The sequence below is a fragment of the Carcharodon carcharias genome, chromosome 7, assembly GCF_017639515.1.
Source record: "Carcharodon carcharias isolate sCarCar2 chromosome 7, sCarCar2.pri, whole genome shotgun sequence".
In the NCBI taxonomy this organism is placed as follows: Eukaryota; Metazoa; Chordata; class Chondrichthyes; order Lamniformes; family Lamnidae; genus Carcharodon; species Carcharodon carcharias.
This window is the reverse complement of record NC_054473.1, coordinates 186,330,438-186,350,804: the sequence shown is the minus strand read 5'-3', so window position 1 is coordinate 186,350,804 and position 20,367 is coordinate 186,330,438. Positions and strand designations below refer to the sequence as shown.

The 20,367-nt window shown below is 44.1% G+C and overlaps 1 protein-coding gene across 2 annotated transcripts in view; it reads left to right on the top strand.

Annotated features, from left to right (window-relative positions):
* The first annotated feature begins 11,686 nt into the window (after positions 1-11,686).
* Positions 11,687-20,367, top strand: part of dync1li2 (dynein, cytoplasmic 1, light intermediate chain 2) — a 100,501-nt gene continuing 91,820 nt past the window's right edge. The window contains exons 1-3 of one of the 2 annotated variants that reach the window (XM_041192766.1): positions 11,687-11,818; positions 12,390-12,463; positions 13,046-13,162. In XM_041192766.1, coding sequence (XP_041048700.1) covers positions 11,733-11,818; positions 12,390-12,463; positions 13,046-13,162 — 277 coding nt within the window. In that variant the 5' untranslated portion in view covers positions 11,687-11,732. The remainder of the gene's footprint in view (positions 11,819-12,389; positions 12,464-13,045; positions 13,163-20,367) is intronic. The other variant, XM_041192767.1, reaches the window with a different exon arrangement.

The window sequence follows — 20,367 nt, the reverse complement described above, 5'->3', positions numbered from 1 at the left end:
TATTGCTTGATCAGGAGCAGAAATAAGTTAGCACGGGGTGGATAGGACTTGGTGCAAGGTAGGATAGAGTTTTGGATGATCTCAAGTTTATGGATGGTAGATTGTGGGAGGTTGCCCAGGAGTGCGGTGGAATTGTTCAGTCTGGCGGGATCAAAGACCCGCTGAGCCGGGGGTGGAGTCAGGCAATGTCACCCAGGTGAACGGCTTGCTCATGTGGTCAGAAGCTTATCTCGTGGTCAAATACGATTGAGAACAGCCTGGTCAATCCTCAGGCAGTTGCCAGGGTGACGAGGGAATGGAGTTTGTGTAGGGGACTGAAAACAATGGCTTCAGTCGTCCCAATATTTAACCGGAGAATCTGACCTCGTACCTCCTCCTGTGGCTCGGGATGGTATTTTGTTTGATAATGATCTTGTGAAGCACCTTGGGACGTTTTACCATATTAAAGGTGGAATGACTTGTCTTCACACCCACCGGACCTCCCAAAGTGCTGTACCGCCAGCTTTTTGAAGAGCAGCCACTATTGTGATGCAGAAAACACAGCAGCCAATTTGCACTCAGCAGACTCCTACAAACAGCATCATTGTCATCCTGGGTTTAACATCTTATCCAAAATGCAGTACCTCCAACAGAGCAGCACTCTCTCAGTTGTGCCATACAAATGTCCAGATTAGGAGCAGGAGTAGGCCACTCGGCCCCTCTAGGCTGTTCCACCATTCAATAAGATCATGTCTGATCTGAAAGTAACCTCAACTCTACATTGCCGCCTACCCCTGATAACCTTTCACCCCTTTGCTAATCAAGAATCTATCTAGCTCTGCCTTAAAAAATATTCAAAGGCTCTGCTTCCACCACCTTTTGAGGAAAAGAGTTCCAAAGACTCACAACCCTCTGAGAGAAAAGATTTCTCCTCATCTCTGTCTTAAATGAGCGACTCCTTATTTTTAAACAGTGACTCCTCGTTCTAGATTCTCCCACAAGAGGAAACATCCTCTCCACATTCACCCTGTCAAGACCCCTCAGGATCTTATATATTTCGATCAAGTCACCTCTGACCCTTTTAAACTCCAGCAGGCACAAGCCCAGCCAGTCCAACCTTTCCTCATAAGGCAACCCAACCATTCCAGGTATTAGTCTGGTAAACCTTCTCTGAACTGCTTCCAACACATTTACATCCTTCCTTAAGTAAGGTGACCAATACTGTACACAGTACTCCAGATGTGGTGTCACAAGTGCTCTGTACAACTGAAGCATAACCTCCCTACTTTTGTAATCAATTCCCCTCGCTATAAATGATAACACTCTATCAGCTTTCCAAATTACCTGCTGTACCTGCAAACTACCCTTTTGTGATTCATGCACGAGAACCCCCAGATCCCTTTGCATTTCAGAGCTGTGCAATCACTCACCGTTTAGATTAGATTCTTTTTTATTTTCCCTGCCAAAATGGACAATTTCACACATTTCATTTGCCATGTCTTTGCCCACTCACTTAACCTATCTATATCCCTTTGTAGCCCCTTTCTGTTCACTTCACATCTGCCTATCCTACCTATCTTTGTGTCATCAGCAAATTTATCAATCATACCTTTGGTCCCTTCATCCAAGTCATTTATATAAATTGTAAAGCGTTGATGTCCCAGCACAAATCCTCTTTTTTTATTAATTTACAGGATGTGGGTGTCACTGGCTAGGCCAGCATTTATTGCCCAGCATTTATTGCCCTTGAGAAGGTGGTGGTGAGCCACCTTCTTGAACCACTGCAGTCCATGTGGTGTAGGTACACCCACAGTGCTATTAGGAAGGGAGCTCCAGGATTTTGACCCAGTTACAGTGAAGGAACGGTGATATATTTCCAAGTCAATGTGGTGAGTGACTTGATGGGGAACTTCCAGGTGTTGCTGTACCCATCTGTCTGCTGCCTTTGTCCTTCTAGGTGGTAATGGCCATGGGTTTGGAAGGTGCTGCCAAAGGAGCCTTGGTGAATTCCTGCAGTGCATCATGTAGATGGTACACACTGCTGCTACTGTGCGTCGTTGGTGGAGGGAGTGAATGTTTGTGGATGTGGTGCCAACCAAGCGGGGCTGCTTTGTCCTGGACGGTGTCAAGCTTCTTGAGTGTTGTGGGAGCTGCACTCATCCATGCAAGTGGGGAGTATTCCATCACATTCCTGACTTGTGCCTTGTAGAAATTGTGGACAGACTTTGGGGAGTCAGGAGGTGAGTTACTCGCCACAGGATTCCTAGCCCCTGATATGCTGTGGTAACCACAGTATTTATATAGCTAATCCAGTTCAGTTTCTGGTGGCCAGGTTGTGTGGCACTACCACCGTGCTAAATAGGATAGATATTGAACAGATCTATCAACTCAAGACTGGGCGTCCATGAGGTGCTGTGGGCCATCAGCAGCAGCAGAATTGTCCTCGAGCACAATCTGTAACCCCATGGCCCGACATATCCCCCACTCTACAATTACCAGGTAACCCCCAGGATGTTGATAGTGGGGGATTCAGTGATGGTAATGCCATTGAATGTCATGGGCGATGGTTATATTCTCTTCTGTTGGAGATGGTCATTGCCTGGCACTTGTGTGGCGCAAATGTTACTTGCCACTTGTCAGCCCAAGTCTGGATATTGTCCATCTCTTGTTGCATTTGGACATGGACTGCTTCAGTATCTGAGGAGTTGCGAATGGTGCTGAACATTGTGCAATCATCAGCGAACATCCCCACTTCTGACCTCATGATGGAAGGAAGGTCATTGATGAAGCAGCTGAAGATGGTTGGGCCGAGGACACTACCCTGAGAACTCCTGCGATGATGTCCTGGAGCTGAGATGATTGACCTCCAACAACCACAACCATCTTCCTTTGTACTAGGTATGACTCCAACCAGTGGAGAGCTTTCCCCCTGATTCCCATTGACTCCAGTTTTGCTAGGGCTCCTTGATGCCACACTCGGTCAAATGCTACCTTGATGTCAAGGGCAGTCACTCTCACCTCACCTCGGGAGTTCAGCTCTTTTGTCCATGTTTGAACCAAGGCTGTAATGAGGTCAGGAGCTGAGTGACCCTGGCGAAACCCAAACTGGGCATCAGTGAGCAGGTTATTGTTAAGCAAGTGCTGCTTGATAGCACTGTTGATGGCTTCCATTATTTTACTGACCATGGAGAATACACTGATGGGGCAGTAATTGGCTGGGTTGGATTAGTCCTGCTTCTTGTGTACAGAGCATACCTGGGCAATTTTCCACATAGCCGGATAGTTGCAGTGTTGTAGTACCAGGAGCATTGTGTACAGTTTTGGTCTCCTTACCTAAGAAAGGATATACTTGCCATAGAGGGAGTGCAGCAAAGGCTCACCAGACTGATTCCTGGGATGGCAGGATTGTCGTATGAGGAGAGATTGGGCCGACTAGGCCTGTACTCACTGGAATTTAGAAGAATGAGAGGGGATCTCATTAAAATGTATAAAATTCTGACAGGGCTGGATAGACTGGATGCAGGGCTGATATTTCCTCTGGCTGGGGCGGGGGTCTAGAACAAGGTGGTCACAATCTCAGGATACGGGGTAGGCCATTTAGTCCTGAAATGAGGAGAAATTTCTTCACTCAGAGGGTGGTGAACTTGTGGAATTCTCTACCACAGAAGGCTTTGGAGGCCAAGTGACTGAATATATTTAAGGAGGAAATAGATAGATTTCTGGACTCTAAAGGTGTAAAGGGGCCTGGGGAGAGAGTGGGCATATGGCGTTGAGATAGAGGAACAGCCATGATCATATTGAATGACATGGTTTGGTTCATAGGGATAATTTTTAAAAATTCATTCATGGGAAGTGGGTGTCGCTGGCTGGGCCAGCATTTATTGCCCATCCCTAATTGCCCTTGAGAAGGTGGTGATGAGCTGCCTTCTTGAACCGCTGCAGTCCGTGTGGTGTATGTACACCCACAGTGCTGTTAAGAAGGGATTTTGACCCAGCGACAGTGAAGGAACAGTGATATATTTCCAAGTCAGGGTGGTGAGTGACTTGGTGGTGAATCTCAAGGTGGTGGTGTTCCCGTTGTGTCTGCTGCCCTTGTCCTTGTAGATGGTAATGGTCGTGGGTTTGGAATGACCTACTCCTGCTCCTATTTTCTATGTTTCTAAATGTCACATTACCTTCAATATTCAGGTCCCAATCTCTGTCATCCTTCAGCCATGTGTCCATAATGGCTATCAGACTGTACTTCTCTAGATTTTTACTCCCTGTACCCTCTGCCCCTTCCTGTCGCACATTTCTCACATTAATACCTTTCTCTATTGTCTTTTCTCTACTCTTTGATTTACCGCACTTTCCCAAATTTGATCCCTTGCCCCCACTATTTAGTTTAAAACTCTCTGTACTTCCCTAGTTATGTGGCTTGCTAGAAAAGCAGTCCCAGCACAGTTCAGGTGTAGACTGTCCCAACAGTACAGCCCCCACTTTCCCCAGGACTGGTGCCAGTGCCCCACAAACCGGATCCTACTTCTCCCACACCAGTCTTTGAGCCACTTATTCATCTCTCTAATTTTATGTGCCCTGTATCAATTTGCACGTGACTCAGGTAATAATCCAGAAATTATTACCTTTGAGGTTCTGCTTTAACTTAGTGCCTAGCTCCTCATACTAGCTCCTGCACTCCTGCCCTCTGGGTCCCCTTTCCTGCCCCATTCACAGTCACACCCTTCTGCCCCTGACTACTGACCAAATCAGAAGACCCTATCCTAAGGGGTATGATGGCCTCCCGGTACAAAGCACCCAGGTAACTTTTCCCCTTTCTGGTGTGTTGCAGTGTCTGCAGCTCAGCCTCCAGGTCAATGACCCTGAGCCGAAGTTTCTTGAGCCACAAACATTGCAGACGTGTTTGCCCTGGATCATACTGGCATCCAGGAGCTCCCACAGGCTGCAGCCTTGACACATCACCTCTCCTCCCATCCTGAATGTGTCTTAATGAATTACTTACTCATTTTATTCACTTATTTTCCTTTTTTATATATTTTATTAACTTTACCAGCAGCTGATATACCATTTTAAACCTTAGGACTGGAATGGACCTTAATTACTTTCCAGATACTCACCAAACAGCTAGCTCCTTTCCCTGTAGTAGAGTAAGAACCAATTTCTACAGGGTGAAAAAGAACACCTATTTCCTCTCTGAACTCCCCCACTCACCAAACTCCCAGGTATGCACTCAGTTCCAAAGCTGCACTCATTTGCCTCAATTTTTGTGCTCAAACCCTGGAGTGGGACTTGAACTTGGAAGCTTCTGATTCAGAGGCAAGGCTGCTACCAACCAAGCTGCTATACAAATGCAGGTTGTTGATGTTCATTGTAGGAAAACTGCACATCGTAAATTCACCAGAATGATACTAGATTTTAAAAGGTTAACTTATGCTCACAGGCCGCTCAGACTAGGTTGGTTCTGTCGAAGGGTCATGAGGACTCGAAACATCAACTTTGTTCTTCTCCACCGATGCTGCCAGACCTGCTGGGTTTTTCCAGGTATTTTTGTTTTTGTTTTCACTTGAGTTTAGAATATTGAGTAATGACTTCATTGAAATGTTTAAAACAATAAAGAATTTGAAAGGGTAGATGGAGAGAAAGTATTTCCTCTCATGGGGGAGTCCAGAATGAGGGAGCATAATCTTAAAATTCGAGTCAGGCCATTCAGGCATGAAAAGAGGGTTCCCCTATCTCTCAGTCTGCAGGTGTTGCGTTGGGTGTGAATATCTCGAGATGAGGAGCAAAGGTAGGTAAAGGTTGAGGTCCAGATCAGCCATGATCTAATTGATTGACAGAATGGATCCAGGAGCTGAAAGGCCTCCTCCACTTCCTCTGTTCTGCCTCGGACTGAATGTACCAACCGAGCAAAGCTGCGCTTCGGAAGGTAAGGAAATAATTCTGGAAATAATTGGAGCAAAGGAATATTTAGCAACAGTTTTATTTTGAACAATAGGATTATTAATACATTTAATATCTGTTTAACATCTAATCCTTGAGTTCACCTGCTCATGGTTTAATGAATAGCAGAACCAGATAATCAGAAAGTGCCTAGGTTTGATCAGTGCTGGCGCACAGCTATATGCAATCTATATTAATGACTTCGACAAAGAGCCAGAGATTTAAGTGTAAACATTTGCTGATGATACAAATCTAGGTGGAAATGTAAGCTGTGAGGAGGACACAAAGATGTTGCAAAGGAATATAGATGGCTTAAGTGAGTGGGCAGCAAGGTTGCAAATGGAGAACAATGTGGAGAAATGTGAGGTTATTAACTCTGATAATAAAAATAGAAAAGCAAACTATTTTTTAAAAGGCGTGAAGCTTTTAAATGTTGATGTGCAGAGACACTTAGGTATACTCACACAAGGAACACAGAAAGTTAGTTTGCAAGTACAACAAGCAAAAGGAAGGTAAATAGGATGTAGGCCTTTGTTCTAAGGGGATTGGAGTACAAGAGTAAGGAAGCCTTTCTATAAAAGACACATGTTGTTGAAGTTTTTTGTTTTGCACTCATCAGGATAGATTAGCAAGAATACCAAATGTAAAGGGAACAACAATTTATGTTGCATGAGCAGAGAGTGCTGATTGGTTGGCAGGTGGACTCTGATTGGTAGGGGCATTGCCGTGGAAAATACACCAGTTAACTCATGGCTGATAATTAACTGACAAGCTTTTGTTTAAATTCAAACCAGGCAGGTTGACTCTAATTGCTCAAGGCATTGCCCTGGGGAATGAACTAGACAAAAGCTGATGCCTATTTTGTTTAGCTGAAAAAGGTGCAATGTGTGAACATGTTCTTTCTGTTTGTAAAGGACAGGGCCTTGTGTGTATATATGTGGCTTCTAGCATGAATAATAACTGAGCCATGCTGGCAGCCCAACTGACAATTTTAAATTGATTGTCAGTGTAATTCTTAGCACAATCAGGATTCTTTAGCAAATATTGCCCAAATGCAGAATCACATCTAATGTAGGACACCATGTTTTGAGTTTTGCAAACACGGGCTGGTTGAGTACGATCTGTACCCGGCCCGTTGTGAACAGCCAAAAAGACATGCTGTTTGATCCGATCTGCCAGTCTTTGGGATGTACAGCCTAAGTATTTGGCATCATACTGGCACTGAAATTCATATACCCCATTACTCATTTGTGTGATAAGCAGAAAGTCTTTTTGGCTTGATGGTAGCATCCAGTTTGTGGCGAATACCACTTGTGTTGCTACTGCATAGTAGCAGGGTGAAACAGCCAGCTTCACCTGTTGCTCAAGCTTTTGAGACATCTTAACCTGCCAGGGTAATCTGAAGTGGACATGGGTACTTTTCAGGGCCAAAAGCTGCTGCCTTAGGCCAGTTTGTGAGTTTGCGAGATATACAGTGAGCGATAATCTGATCTAATTATCCCACAGGATCCCTATGATGCACTCTATTTCAGCATCAAGTTTGCACAATGAGCAAATAGCTCGGGCCCTGTTTATGAGGTTGCCGATAAGACCAGTCTTATAGCATGTGGAACTGTAGAAATCCCAACACCTGTATTGACCAGTGAAGGTAGGTTTGGGTAGACCATGGTAGAGAACCCCCTGGCAGATTTCTCAACCAGCTCCTCGATGAAAGGGAGCTTGTTTGACTGCTCTGTTTCAAAGATGAATTTGAGCACATGATGGAGCCCATTAAGGTGTGTAAGGAAATTATTGCATGCAGCTACAGATTCAAATATAGCAAATGTATCGTCTACATATCGGAAATATGCAAGGGGAAGGAAGCTGGGTATCATTCCATCCAAGACGCATTTCTCGTGGAAATTGCCAAAGATGTTTGCGAGAGCTGGGCTGGAGAGGATTCCATGGCAACCCTGTCTATTTGGGCATACATTGCATTGTTAAAACTGAACTCGGACCTGTATGAGTTGCTGAATTCATAAGTTAAATGAACACTGATTCAGACAATGGTTGCGGGTCTAGATTGCCATGATATAGTGACATGGTACAAATGGATATGGCTTCCTCGAGTGGTACATTGGTGAATAGGCTAGCAATGTCAAACGAGCACATGGACTGAGCATTTCTATTGATGTACAAGTCCTGTATGGTCTTCACAAGTATAAAGGAATCTTTCACTGTGTATGTGGAAAACTTGCTCAGAACTGGTTTGAAGCAATTCGCCCAACCATTTGGCCAATTCAGGTTGTGTAGAACCGGTCATAGATAAGAGGGTGTAGAGGGACATCACTTTTCTGTCTTGCGCAGCCCATACATACGCAGACACAGTGAACCGTGAGGACGAATCCTGTCATAAATACCAACTGGCAGCTCGTTGCTCTTACACAAGTCCAGGAAGCATTTCTGTAACTTGCTTTTGAGAAAGGCTATCCAGTCCTGCTGAGCGGCAGGTCCAATTGATATGAATTTGGACACGTCATTAAGAATGGCGTGCAATTTGTTGATATAGTCATGTTTGTTAAGGATGACAATTCCCATTCCTTTGTTGGATTTACAGATATGTATGTCTGGGTTGGCCTTGAGGCCTTGCCACACTACCAGACATTCGCGTTGCATGTGAAAATTGGCCAAGTCATTCGTAAGCCCACAATATATATGTTCTAGATCAGCAGGTTGTGCTTACAAGGATTCAACGTCTTCAGCGGATGCTAGCTTGTGGCAGGATAGCTGGAAGTAGAGGCCTCTGAACTCAGCAAATATCTCTTCCCGTTTGATGTGGGACGATGGCAAACCAAAATTGAAACCATGCGCACGAACAAACTTCTCGCTTTCAAAGACTTCATGGTCAGGGATGTTTGTTGGCATCATTAATTGTGCTGCCATTATGCGTCTGCTTACTGAACTTACAGTGCGGGCATTTTTCAAATGGGTATTGTTTATGATGTGATTCTATAATTGGACAACATTCACTACACAATCCTGAGTGTGCTAATAATTACAACAATAACCAGTTTAAGATTATCAGTCGGGTTCACACTGTGACTCACATATGCAAGCTAGAGCCTTGTCCTTTGCAGACAGAATGAACATGTACACGCATTGCACTTTTATCAACAAAAAAAGAGGCAACAGCCGTTCTCTGGTTCATTCATTCCCCAGGGCAATGCCTTGACCAATCAGAATCAATTTGCCAGGTTTGACTTTAAACAATGCTTGGCGGTTAACTGTCAATCATCAGTTAACTGGTGCATTCTCCATGGCAACATCTCTACCAATCAGAGTCCGCTTGCCAACCAATCAGCATTCTCTTCTCGTGAAGCCTAAATTGTTTATCCCTTTAAATTTGGTATTCTTGCGAATTGTCCTGATGAGTGCAATATGAAAAGCTTCGACAACACGACTGTTTGCCGCAATACTCAACTTCTGTTCTACCAAATGACTATCTTTCTATAATTGTACTGGGCTTTGGTGCGACCACACCTGGAGTACTGCCTGCAGTTTTGATCGCCATATTTAGACTCAAGATAAGGGGCTGATCATTTTGGACTGAGATGAGGAGTAACTTCTTCACTCAGAGGGTTGTGAATCATTGAAATTTTCTACCCCTGAGAGCTGTGGATACCCCATCGTTGAATATATTCAAGTTTGAGATAGATTTTTGGTCCTTCGAAGAATCAAGGGATATGGGGAGTGGTCAGGAAAGTGGAGTTGTGGCCAATGATTATGATCTTAGTGAATAGCAGAGCAGGTTCAAGGGGCCGAATGGTCTACGCCTGCAGCTATTTCTTATGCTGTGTAAATTTTATTTGACAGTGTCTCCACTTGAGATGGGGTTTTACAACATTGAAGGCATTATATAAATACACTAATAGATAGGAGAAGCTGGGGTTGTTCTCCTTAGAGAAGAGACGGTTGACAGGAGATTTTATAGAGGTGTTCAAAATCACGAGGGCCCAGACAGAGTAGATAGGGAGAACATAGTTTCTCATCCATCTCATTTCTAATTCTCTTCAGCTCTGAAGGGTCAAACGGATTTGAAACGTTAACTCTGTTTCTCTCTCCACAGATGCTGCCAGATTTGCCAAGTTTTTCCAGCATTTACTTTTTTTATTTCAGATTTCCAGCATCTGCAGTATTTCACTTTTTTTTAGATAGGGAGAAACTGTTCCCTTTGGCAGTAGGCTCAAGAACCAATGGACACCAACTTAAGCTTATTCTTAAAAGAACCAACGGTGACACGAGAGAAAATCTTTTTTACGCAGCAAGTAGTTAGGATCTAGAGGGCACTGTCTGAGATTGTGGTGGAGTGGAAGCAGATTCAATCGTGGCTTCCTAAAGGGAATTGGATAAGCACTGAGGGGGAAAAATTGCAGAGTTGTGGGGAAAGATGGGAGAGTGGGACCAGCTAAATTGCTCTTACAGAGAGCCCACAATGGACCCTAAATTGACCGAACTTATTGTTTTACGTGAAGAATTGGCCTAGAGTTGCTCCACAGCGACATCGCTGGTCAGTTGTGGAATTGCAACAGGCCATTGCTGCAGTTCACCAAGGAACCAATGGTGTCAGTGTGGAGCCACTGAAGGGCACAGATGAAAAGCATATTGGACAATAACAGGAAGATCTGCATTAATACAGCGCCTTTCACGACTATCAGACATTCCCAAAGCACTTTACAGCCAATTAAGTACTTCGAAATGCAGTCACTGTTATAATGTCGGCAATGCAGCAACCAATTTGCACACAGCAAGTTCCCACTGGCTCTGTTATAATAAACGCAAAAAACTGCAGATGCTGGACATCCAAAACAAAAACAAAAACACCTGGAAAAACTCAGCAGGTCTGGCAGCATCTGCGGAGAGGAACAGCTAATGTTTCGAGTCCGTATGACTCTTCAGCAGAACTCAGGAAAAATAGAAAAGAGGTGAAATACTCAGCAGGTCTGGCAGCATCAGTGGAGAAGAAAAGAGTTGACGTTTCGAGGCCTCATGACCCTTCAACAGAACTGTTGAAGTTCTCTTGAACGGTCATGAAGACTCGAAACATCAACTCTTTTCTTCTCCGCTGATGCTGCCAGACCTGCTGAGTTTTTCCAGGTATTTCTGTTTTTGTTTTAGTGCTTTATTTATATTCTTTCACAGGATGTGTGCATTCCATTGGTCGTGCACATACATATTCCTGTTGGTCAATAGGGGGAAGCAGACTGTGCCTGCCCACAGTCTCAGTCCCATTAACCTGCTCAACCAGAGCCAACGCTCCATCCCAATGACGTCATTGACAAAACATCATGGCCCCATCACAAGGGGTCCTGTCCCTCAACCCTCTGCCCACATAGTTGCCTGACAAAAATAACATTTGGAAATAGAAACAACAATATTCACCAACCACGAAATTAAAAAGGGTAACTCATTAAATAATAACAATAGCAATAATATAACAATATGAAGTGCAAACGGGCAAAGCGGCGTGTCGATGACGTCATTGGAAAATGACGCGACCGTTCCCCCCACCGTGCAGTTGTCCCCAAATCTGCCTGAAATATAAAAAAAAAATTCAAAAATAAATCTGATTTAGGGATGCGGTAATTAGGCCATTTTGCTGAATGATATCTATGGTAGATTTAGAAAGGATGATTTCAGGTATAGTGACAGGCAGTAGCCGGGCTCACTCCTCTCCGAGGTCCTGCGGTGGCCGCGGGAGGGGGGGGCGGTGTGTGTGTGGGTGTGGGGGAGGTGGTGACGTCATTGATCCGGGTCCTGGGCCGGGCGCAGTGGCGAAGATGGCGCCCGTGGGGGAGAGGAAGGTTCTGGGCGGAGCGGCGGAGGGACAGGAGGGAGCAGAGGAGGACGAGGGACAGAACCTGTGGTAGGTGCCGCGGGCCGGGCGGCAGCGGCTCTGCCTCCGCACCATCCACGGAGCCGCCGGTTATTGCTGGGGCCGCGGGGGGCTGTGGCGGGGCGGGCGGGCCCTTCTCCCCCGCACTTCCTTTGCCTCTCCCTCCACCTCCCGGCTCTGTCAGTCCGCGGGCGGGCGGGTTTTTTTTTTTGCTCCTTGGTTATGTTCTCAAGAGCAGCAGTTTATAGAATTACATTTATATAAGCGCCTTTAACGTAATTAAACGCCCATCCCCTTCACCCCCACCCACCCTGAGTCCTCGCATATTCAAGCAAAATCTAAACACTGAGCCACATTGGGAGATATTAGGAGAGTTATCCCAAAAGCTTGGTGAAAGGGATAGATTTTAAGGAGTGTCTTTGAGGAGAGAGAGAGAGAAGCAGAGATTTAGGGAGGGAATTGCAGAGCCAGGGCCAATGGAGGACTGATTAAAATTGGGAATGCTGGTGGCCAGAATTGAGATGGTTTATTCCACCCCCCACCCACCCACCCACCTTCCCCCCCACCCCACCTTCCCCTAATGTGTCTCCTGTCTCTGCAGGACCTCCATCCTGAGTGAAGTCTCCACCCGCTCTCGATCCAAACTACCCACTGGGAAAAACATCCTTGTGTTAGGTAAGCGTGCAACTGATGGATTAATGTATAAGTGGTAAGCATCAAAACTTTCTAAGATAAAAGCAAAAAACTGCAGATGCTGGTAATCCAAAATAAAAATACCTGGAAAAACTCAGCAGGTCTGACAGCATCTGTGGAGAGGGATACAGAGTTAACGTTTCGAGCCCGTTTCGAAACGCTAACTGTGTTCCTCTCCGCAGTTGCTGTCAGACCTGCTGAGTTTTTCCAGGTATTTTTATTTTTGTTTCAAAACTTTCTACGTTGAAGTCTGAAAATATTTTGTACATACAATGCAAATCAGTCATCTTAATCATTTCCGTAATTGATAGAAATGTTTGCAATTAGCAAGGAAACATAGTACCTGATGGGTGAATGTGCCAGAAGACAATAGATTTTATTTAAACGTATATGCAATGTAAGCATTTAAGTAAACTATTTTAATCATTTATGAAAAATGAGTATTTTCTATATAGTACGGAGGTATTTGCTTTTTGCTATTTCTCCAGTTGAGTTATTGCTTTTCTATTTCTCCTATTTGCTTTATTGTTAGTAACCGTTGATAAATGCTGATTCTTTCTGTAGGTGAGGATGGCTCAGGCAAGACCACACTCATGGCCAAACTTCAAGGTGCAGAACACAACAAGAAAGGGAGGGGACTGGAATATTTGTACCTAAATATACACGATGAGGACAGAGATGGTCAGTGAGTCATCTGTGAAAACAGCATGATGATTGTGTGTGTGTGTCAAATGCTACTGCATATGTTGGGGGTTGGGTTAGCAATCGGTATAGCAGAATTTGATCTGGTGTGTGGTATCTTCATTTTTTCCCTGTGGTTTTGGCTTTTTTTTATTCTAGTTGATTGAAGTGAGAGTTCTGTGCTGGGAGGTGTTGAGGTGATCTGATGGTGGTGACCAAGGGGTTGTTTTTTCTGGTACTGCAAGTTGTTCTGTTGACAAACCGCAATTAAAATGGTTTCATCCTCTGATGTCATCCTCTTCTCCCAAGTGGCTCAGCAAATCTGCCTTACAAGTTGCTGAACTAAACAGACCTGCAGGAGTGAACTAGGCCCTTCTTGAAATGTATACTGTCGGGATAAACTTGCGAAACCATCTGGAGCAGCTTTGAAATATTGGTTATCTGTGAAGTCTGTATGTGTGGGTACAGCTGGAATAATGTGTTTTGGAGTGATTGGACTATAACCTGACCAGCGATCAGTGGAACAGTCAAGATTTAGTTTTTAACGGTGTCATATATAGAATGTGTTTTTACGCAACAAGCGAGTTATCAGCAGTGCAAGTTAATGTTTTTTGTTGGCAGGTGGTTAGGTTTGGAGTGTGCCCTAAACAAGAGACAACCAATGTAAGACTGTGATAGCTGCTGTTTGTACACGGAGCTTTTAAGTTATTTCCAATTTTTTTGAGACAATTCTATTTTAACTCTGCTCCTATACCAGCCACAAGTATTTTGCTTCTGTGTTGCCACTTATTCTGAAGAATTAGAGATTATTTGTCATTGCTGGGTTGAATAATAATTTTCAGTTTTGTGACAAGCTCTGTCAGGTGCTATTCCTAGTCATTTTAATTCACTTTTTGACAGGTTAATGGCCATATTCAGCATATTTTGCCACCTTCAAAGCTTTGTATATATCAACCTCCTTTAAAATTGTACCATGTTACTTCACATGGAGCATGTATCTATTCAATATCTGATCATTTCCTCAGCATCACTAAAGTTCTTCACAACCAGTTTGGAAAAAAAAGAGTAGTTTCCTTGAGGTGTATATGCACAATTCTTTGACGGTGACAGGATGAATTGAAAGGCTACTAAAGTATTGACTTTAGGAATGGAGTACAAGAGCAAGAAATCTTATAAAACCCTGCCTGGGCTTTAGTCGGAGTATTGTCCAATTCTGGGCACCACACTTTACAGAGTCATAGGTGTCTACAGCACAGAAAAAGGCCCTTTGGACAATCGAGTCTGCGCCGGTCAAACAAGCACCTAACTATTTTAATCCCATTTTCCAGCACTAGGCCCATAGCCTTGTACGCCACGGCATCGCAAGTGCACATCCAAATACTTTCTTAAATGTTATGAGGGTATCTGCCTCTACCACCCTTTCAGACAGTGAGTTCCAGATTCCCACCACCCTCTGGGGGAAAATCTCTTCCTCACATCCCCTCTAAACCTCCTGCCCCTTACCTTAAATCTATGCCCCCTGGTTATTGATCCCTCCACCAAGGGGAAAAGTTCCTTCCTGTCTACCCTATCTATGTCCCTCATAATAACTAAAACTCTCCAGCCCAGGCAACATCCTGGTAAATCTCCTCTGCACTCTCTCTAGTATAATCACATCTTTCCTATAATGTGGGTTCCAGAACTGCACGCAATACTCTTAGCTGTAGCCCAACCAGCATTTTATATAGTTCCAGCAAAACCTCGCTGCTCTTATATTCTATGCCTTGGCTAATAAAGGCAAGTATCCCATATACAAAAACAGAAACAGAAATACCTGGAAAAACTCAGCAGGTCTGGCAGCATTGGTGGAGAAGAACACAGTTGACGTTTTGAGTCCTCATGACCCTTCAACAGAACTAAGTAAAAATAGGAAACAGGTGAAATATAAGCTGTGTGTGTGGGGGGGGTGGGGGGTGTGGGTTGGGTTGGGACAAACAGCCAGTGATAGGAGGAGTATCCCATCTGCCTTCTTAACCACATTATCTACCTATCCCGCTACCTTAAGGGACCAGTGGACATGCACACCAAGGTCCCTCTGATCCTCGGTACTTCCCAGGGTCCTACCATTCATCTTGTATTCCCATGCCTTGTTTGTCCTGCCCAAGTGCATCACCTCACACTTATCCAGATTAATTCCATTTGCCACTGATAAGCCCATCTGACCAGCCCGTTTATAACCTCCTGTAATCTAATGCTTTCCTCCTCACTATTTACCACCCTGCCAATTTTCATGTCATCCATGAACTTACTGATCAACCCTCCGACATTCACGTCTAAATCGTTTATATATACCACAATCAACAAGGGACCCAACACCGATTCCTGTGGAACCCCACTGGACACAGGTATCCAGTCACAAAAACACCCCTCGACTGTCACCTTCTGTTTCCTGCCACTCAACCAATTCTGGATCCAATTGCCAAATTGACTTTGTTATCAGTCTCCCATGTGGGACCTTTTCCAAGGCCTTGCTGAAGTCCAAGTAGACTACGTCAAATGCACTGCCCTCATCTACACATCTGGTCACCTCTTCGAAAAGTTCAATCAAATTGGTCAGACATGACCTCCCCTTAAAACCATGCTGACTGTCCTTGATTAATCCCTGCTTCTCCAAGTGTAGATTAATTCTGTCCCTCAGAATTGCTTCCAGTAGTTTCCCCACCACTGAGGTTAGACTGACTGGCCTGTGGTTCCCTGGTTTATCCCTTCCTCCCTGCTTGAATAATAGTACCACATTGGCTGTCCTCCAATCCTCTGGCACCTCTCCTGTGGCCAGAGAGGTATTGAAAAATATTGCCAGCATCCCTGCTATCTCCTCCCTTGCCTCAACAGCCTGGGATACATTTCATCCGGGCCTGGAAATGTATCTACTTTTAAGCCTGCCAGACCAATTAGAACCTCCTCCCTTTCTCTGCTAATTTATTTAATTATATCAAGAATGTGAAGGCCTTAATGAGGGTGCAAAAGAGATTTACTAGAATGGTACCAGGTTATGTGAAGAAACTCAAGAAACTGGGGTTGTTCCCTTAGAGCAGAGAAAGTTAAGAGATTTGATAGAGGTGTTAAAAATCGTGACATGGTTTGATGGGGTAAATGAGGAAAAATTGTTTCCAGTGGCAGAGTTAAGGAAAAGAACCAGAAGCGACTTGAAGAAACCTTTAGGTGGTGAGCTATGAGCTGCCTGAAAGGGCGGTGGAAGTTACTGTCAAAAGGGAATTGGATTAATACTTGAAAAGGAATAATTTGCTGGACTGTGAGCAGGGGAATGGGACCGGTTGGATCTGGCTGTTTTGAGGAGCCAGAGCAGACTTGAAGGGCCAAATGATCTGTACTGTGTTCTTATGGAGAATGTTACAGGCCGGAATCTGATCCAGGGTTTAGCTGATTTGCATGTGGATTAGTAGACACTTGGACTTTTGAACTGAAAGATGAAAGGCCCGGATTTTCATGTTTCTTAACCTCAGCGTACGATTATTGCCCAACTTATCAGTTCTTGCACATATTTTCACTATCTTAATGTGGAAAGCTGCCATTGGTTACTTATCATTAATGGTGACCCACCCTGACTCCCACCAAGTCACATTCCCCCATCACCCCTGTTTTATCACTATATCGATTCCCAGTCTGACAACACTGATTTTGAAATTCTCATCTTTGTTTTCAAAGCCCTCTAACCCTTCAACTCTCCCAGGTCCTATGCTTCTCCAGTATGGCCTCCTGTCCATTTCTGATTTCCATTGCTTCACCATTGGTGGCCAGGTGCTGAGGCACTATGCTCTGGAATTTCTCCCTCTCCTGCCTCCGCACAGATCTTTCTGCCCCTCTACCTCTCTTTCTCCCAGTAGCGTGCTGCTCAAAGCCTCTCTTTGGCCAAGCTTTTGGTCAACTGTCCCATTATCTCCCTACAACCACACCACCCCCCTCCACTTCTCCCACCCCCCGCCAACACCACCACCACACACCTTAAACCAGCTTATATTTCCCCCCTTCCTTGGATTCATCTAGTTCTGTTGAAGGGTCATGAGGACTCGAAACGTCAACTCTTTTCTTCTCCGCCGATGCTGCCAGATCTGCTGAGTTTTTCCAGGTAATTCTGTTTTTGTTTTGGATTTCCAGCATCCGCAGTTTTTTGTTTTCGTCCCATTATCTCCGTGTGTGGCTCTGTGTCAAACTTGGTTTGATCATCACTCCTGTGAAGCATTTTGGGAAGTTTAGCTAATAAATTTGCTGGATAAATGCAAATTTTGTGTGGCTATTGTTAATTAAGAATTAATTTGGGGTTTAAAGTGTGTGAGAGAGTGTCTGATCTGGACAGTTACTGAATCCTGGCTTCGTTTACAACACTCCTGACCTCCTTTAATGGAGAGCTGGAGGGGCTTTGCAAGAAAAACAATTTTTTTCACTTGTTTTGGAGACAGTGTTTGCAAAGTGAAAGTTGCTTTTACACTCTTGAATGTTTAGTTTGGTGCCCCTCAAAGAGTTATCCTTGACACCATCCTATTTGTTGGCTACGTACTGCGCTTGGATGACATCATCCAAAAACACAACATCAGATTCTACGTGTGGGCTGAGAACAGACAGCTCAACCTCACCTCTACCTTTCTCTACCCCTCTACTGTCTTTCAAGCTGTTCTAATACTTGTCTGGATGAGCAGAAATTTTCTCCAACTAAATATTGGGAAGACCAAAGCCATTGTCACAAATTCTGTTCCCTTGCCCCAGATTCCATCTCTTTGCCTACCCCACTGTCTGCAGCTGAACCAGGCTGTTCACAACCTTGATGTCAGATTTGACCCTGAGATGACGACCTGACCGCTTATTTTGTGCCATCGTCAAGACTGCTTATTTCCATTTCATCTGACTTGCCCCTGCCTCGCCTCATTTGCTTCTGAAACCCTTATCCATGTCTTTGTTACCTCAAGACTATTCTATGCCAGCCTCCCATGTTCTGCCCTCTGCAAATTTGAGGTATTCCAGAACTCTGCTGGTGTCTTAGCTCAGACCATGTCCAGTTCAAAGAAACTGAAGGTGGCCATTTGGCCCATCCAGCCAAATCCCACTTTCCTGCTCCTGGTCTCTAGCCCTGTAGGTTCTAGTACTTCAAGTATCTATCAACCACTTCTTGAATGCAGTTCCAGATCCTCAACTCCTCTATCCCTTCTGAAAATTACTTTCAATCTATGCTCCCTGTTTAGAAACCTTTCTGCTAAGGGAATTATCCACTCTATCTGGGCCCCTGGTAATTTTATATACCTCAGTTAAATCTCCCCTCAGCCTTGTGTGTATTTCACCACCCACCACCCCCCCCAACAAAAAAACCCTGCCTATAATCTTTGAAAGGAAAAGTTTAGAAACTATCCTAACAAATCTCCATGCCCACATGGAATCATACAGTGCAGAAGGAGGCCATTTGGCCCATTGTGCCTGTGCTGGCTTTTTGAAAGAGGCATCCAACTTAGTTCCAACACTTCAAGTGTAGGTCTATAAGGATGGAAGAAATCAAAGTGTTTTGTGGGAATGTGCTGTCTGTCCTCTGACTAAGGCCAGTGCCTTTGGACCTTACATGACATAAGAGCACTATATAAGGGTAAGCTGTTGAAATGTTGAGTGGCTTTCGCATGTCCTTCAGAAGTGGAATGAATATTTGCAAGATGGGTTCTGATAAAGGAGGTCCATTGAATCTCCTATCTGGCTGTTTCTTAAATAACTTCTGTGCACTTTCCCCTTCACACCTTGAACCACTGTCTCCTTGTCATTGTATATTTTAAGTATTTGGGGGTCTCATTCTCTCTCTCCAGTGTATTGAGTATTTAAGTACAATACTCCAGTAATATGGTGGGTTGTCTCCCTTGTGCAACAATGTAAAGCAGTTTAAATTTGGAGGACTGCACTAATAATGCAGTCAAATATGCAGCCCTTGTTTAAACTGGTTTCTATTGTAGTTTGTAACTTTCCTTCTGGGTTTACTAGCTGTAAGCTCCATGCATCCAAAGTAACGATCACGTGATATTACCATGCTCATATGCAAAAAAGACTTTCTCCATTTATCGATGTACGCTTCCTATTACTTCATTGTTTTGACACCAATACACTTTGAAATACAGTACCTGTTGACTTATGTTAATATCCAACAGTAAGTTGAACGATCAGAATTTTTTATGATATCCTAGTTGAGACAAGTGTTACCCAGGACACCAGGAGAACTTGCTGCTTGTATCTCAATAGTGACATGAAATCTTTATTCACCAGATCAGGCAGCTGGGACCTTTCCCTTGTGAAGGCCAGCATCTCTGTCAGGAGCAGCACTCCCTTGATATTGCCCCGAGAGTCTAGATCTTAATTGTCGAGAATGTACCTTGCATCCTTGTGGGGCTGCACACTAAACTTAAATTAATCTTTCAGTGATTTTATATGTACCAAAGGTTATGAGTACAAGCTTGGTCTTCTGATTGCGTATTTACCCACCAATGAGGCTGTAGAGCTGAATACAGCTCTTTTCAAACCCCCAGGCCAGAATGTTAACCTGGAGAAAGCAAGACTTAGGAAATAAGCACAAATAGGACTGAATTACCTGGGCTTTTGAAGGCCACATTCCCAGGTTGATATTGCAGAGATGTCCTGGCCCAGATTATACAATGGTTGAGAGTACCCTGGGATAGCTGCTTTCTGGATGCTGATGGCTTTGTTTACAAGCAGTGCTTTGGCTGAAGTAAATGACTATAAACCACTCACATTTCTTATCATTTGGACTGTACAGGAGCAGTGCAGCCTCATAATGGGTTCAGTGCTGTGAGAAACATATCAGTTGTTGACATGTCGAACAGCATTGCAGGTTTCTGGTTTCTAGGCTTCTGCACAGCATGGGAGAGTTACATCAACTAGTCAATTTATTGTAAGTTACCTGCTTCCGGTGTTAATCCGTTAAATCGGATTCTCACCTGTGATCTGTCCCCAGAATGACCCTATTAACAGATATTACTATTGAAGCTTGTCAAATGAAAAAAAAAATTCCAATGGAGCAATAAATGGTGTACATCTGGCAGCATATAGTTGAGTTGACAAATACTAATGGCATCGCCTACATGATCTCTAACTGTAGATCCAAACAGTGAAAGCTGGAAATGCACAGTAGTTCTCACTGTAGTAATATCTTGAGTCATTTTATT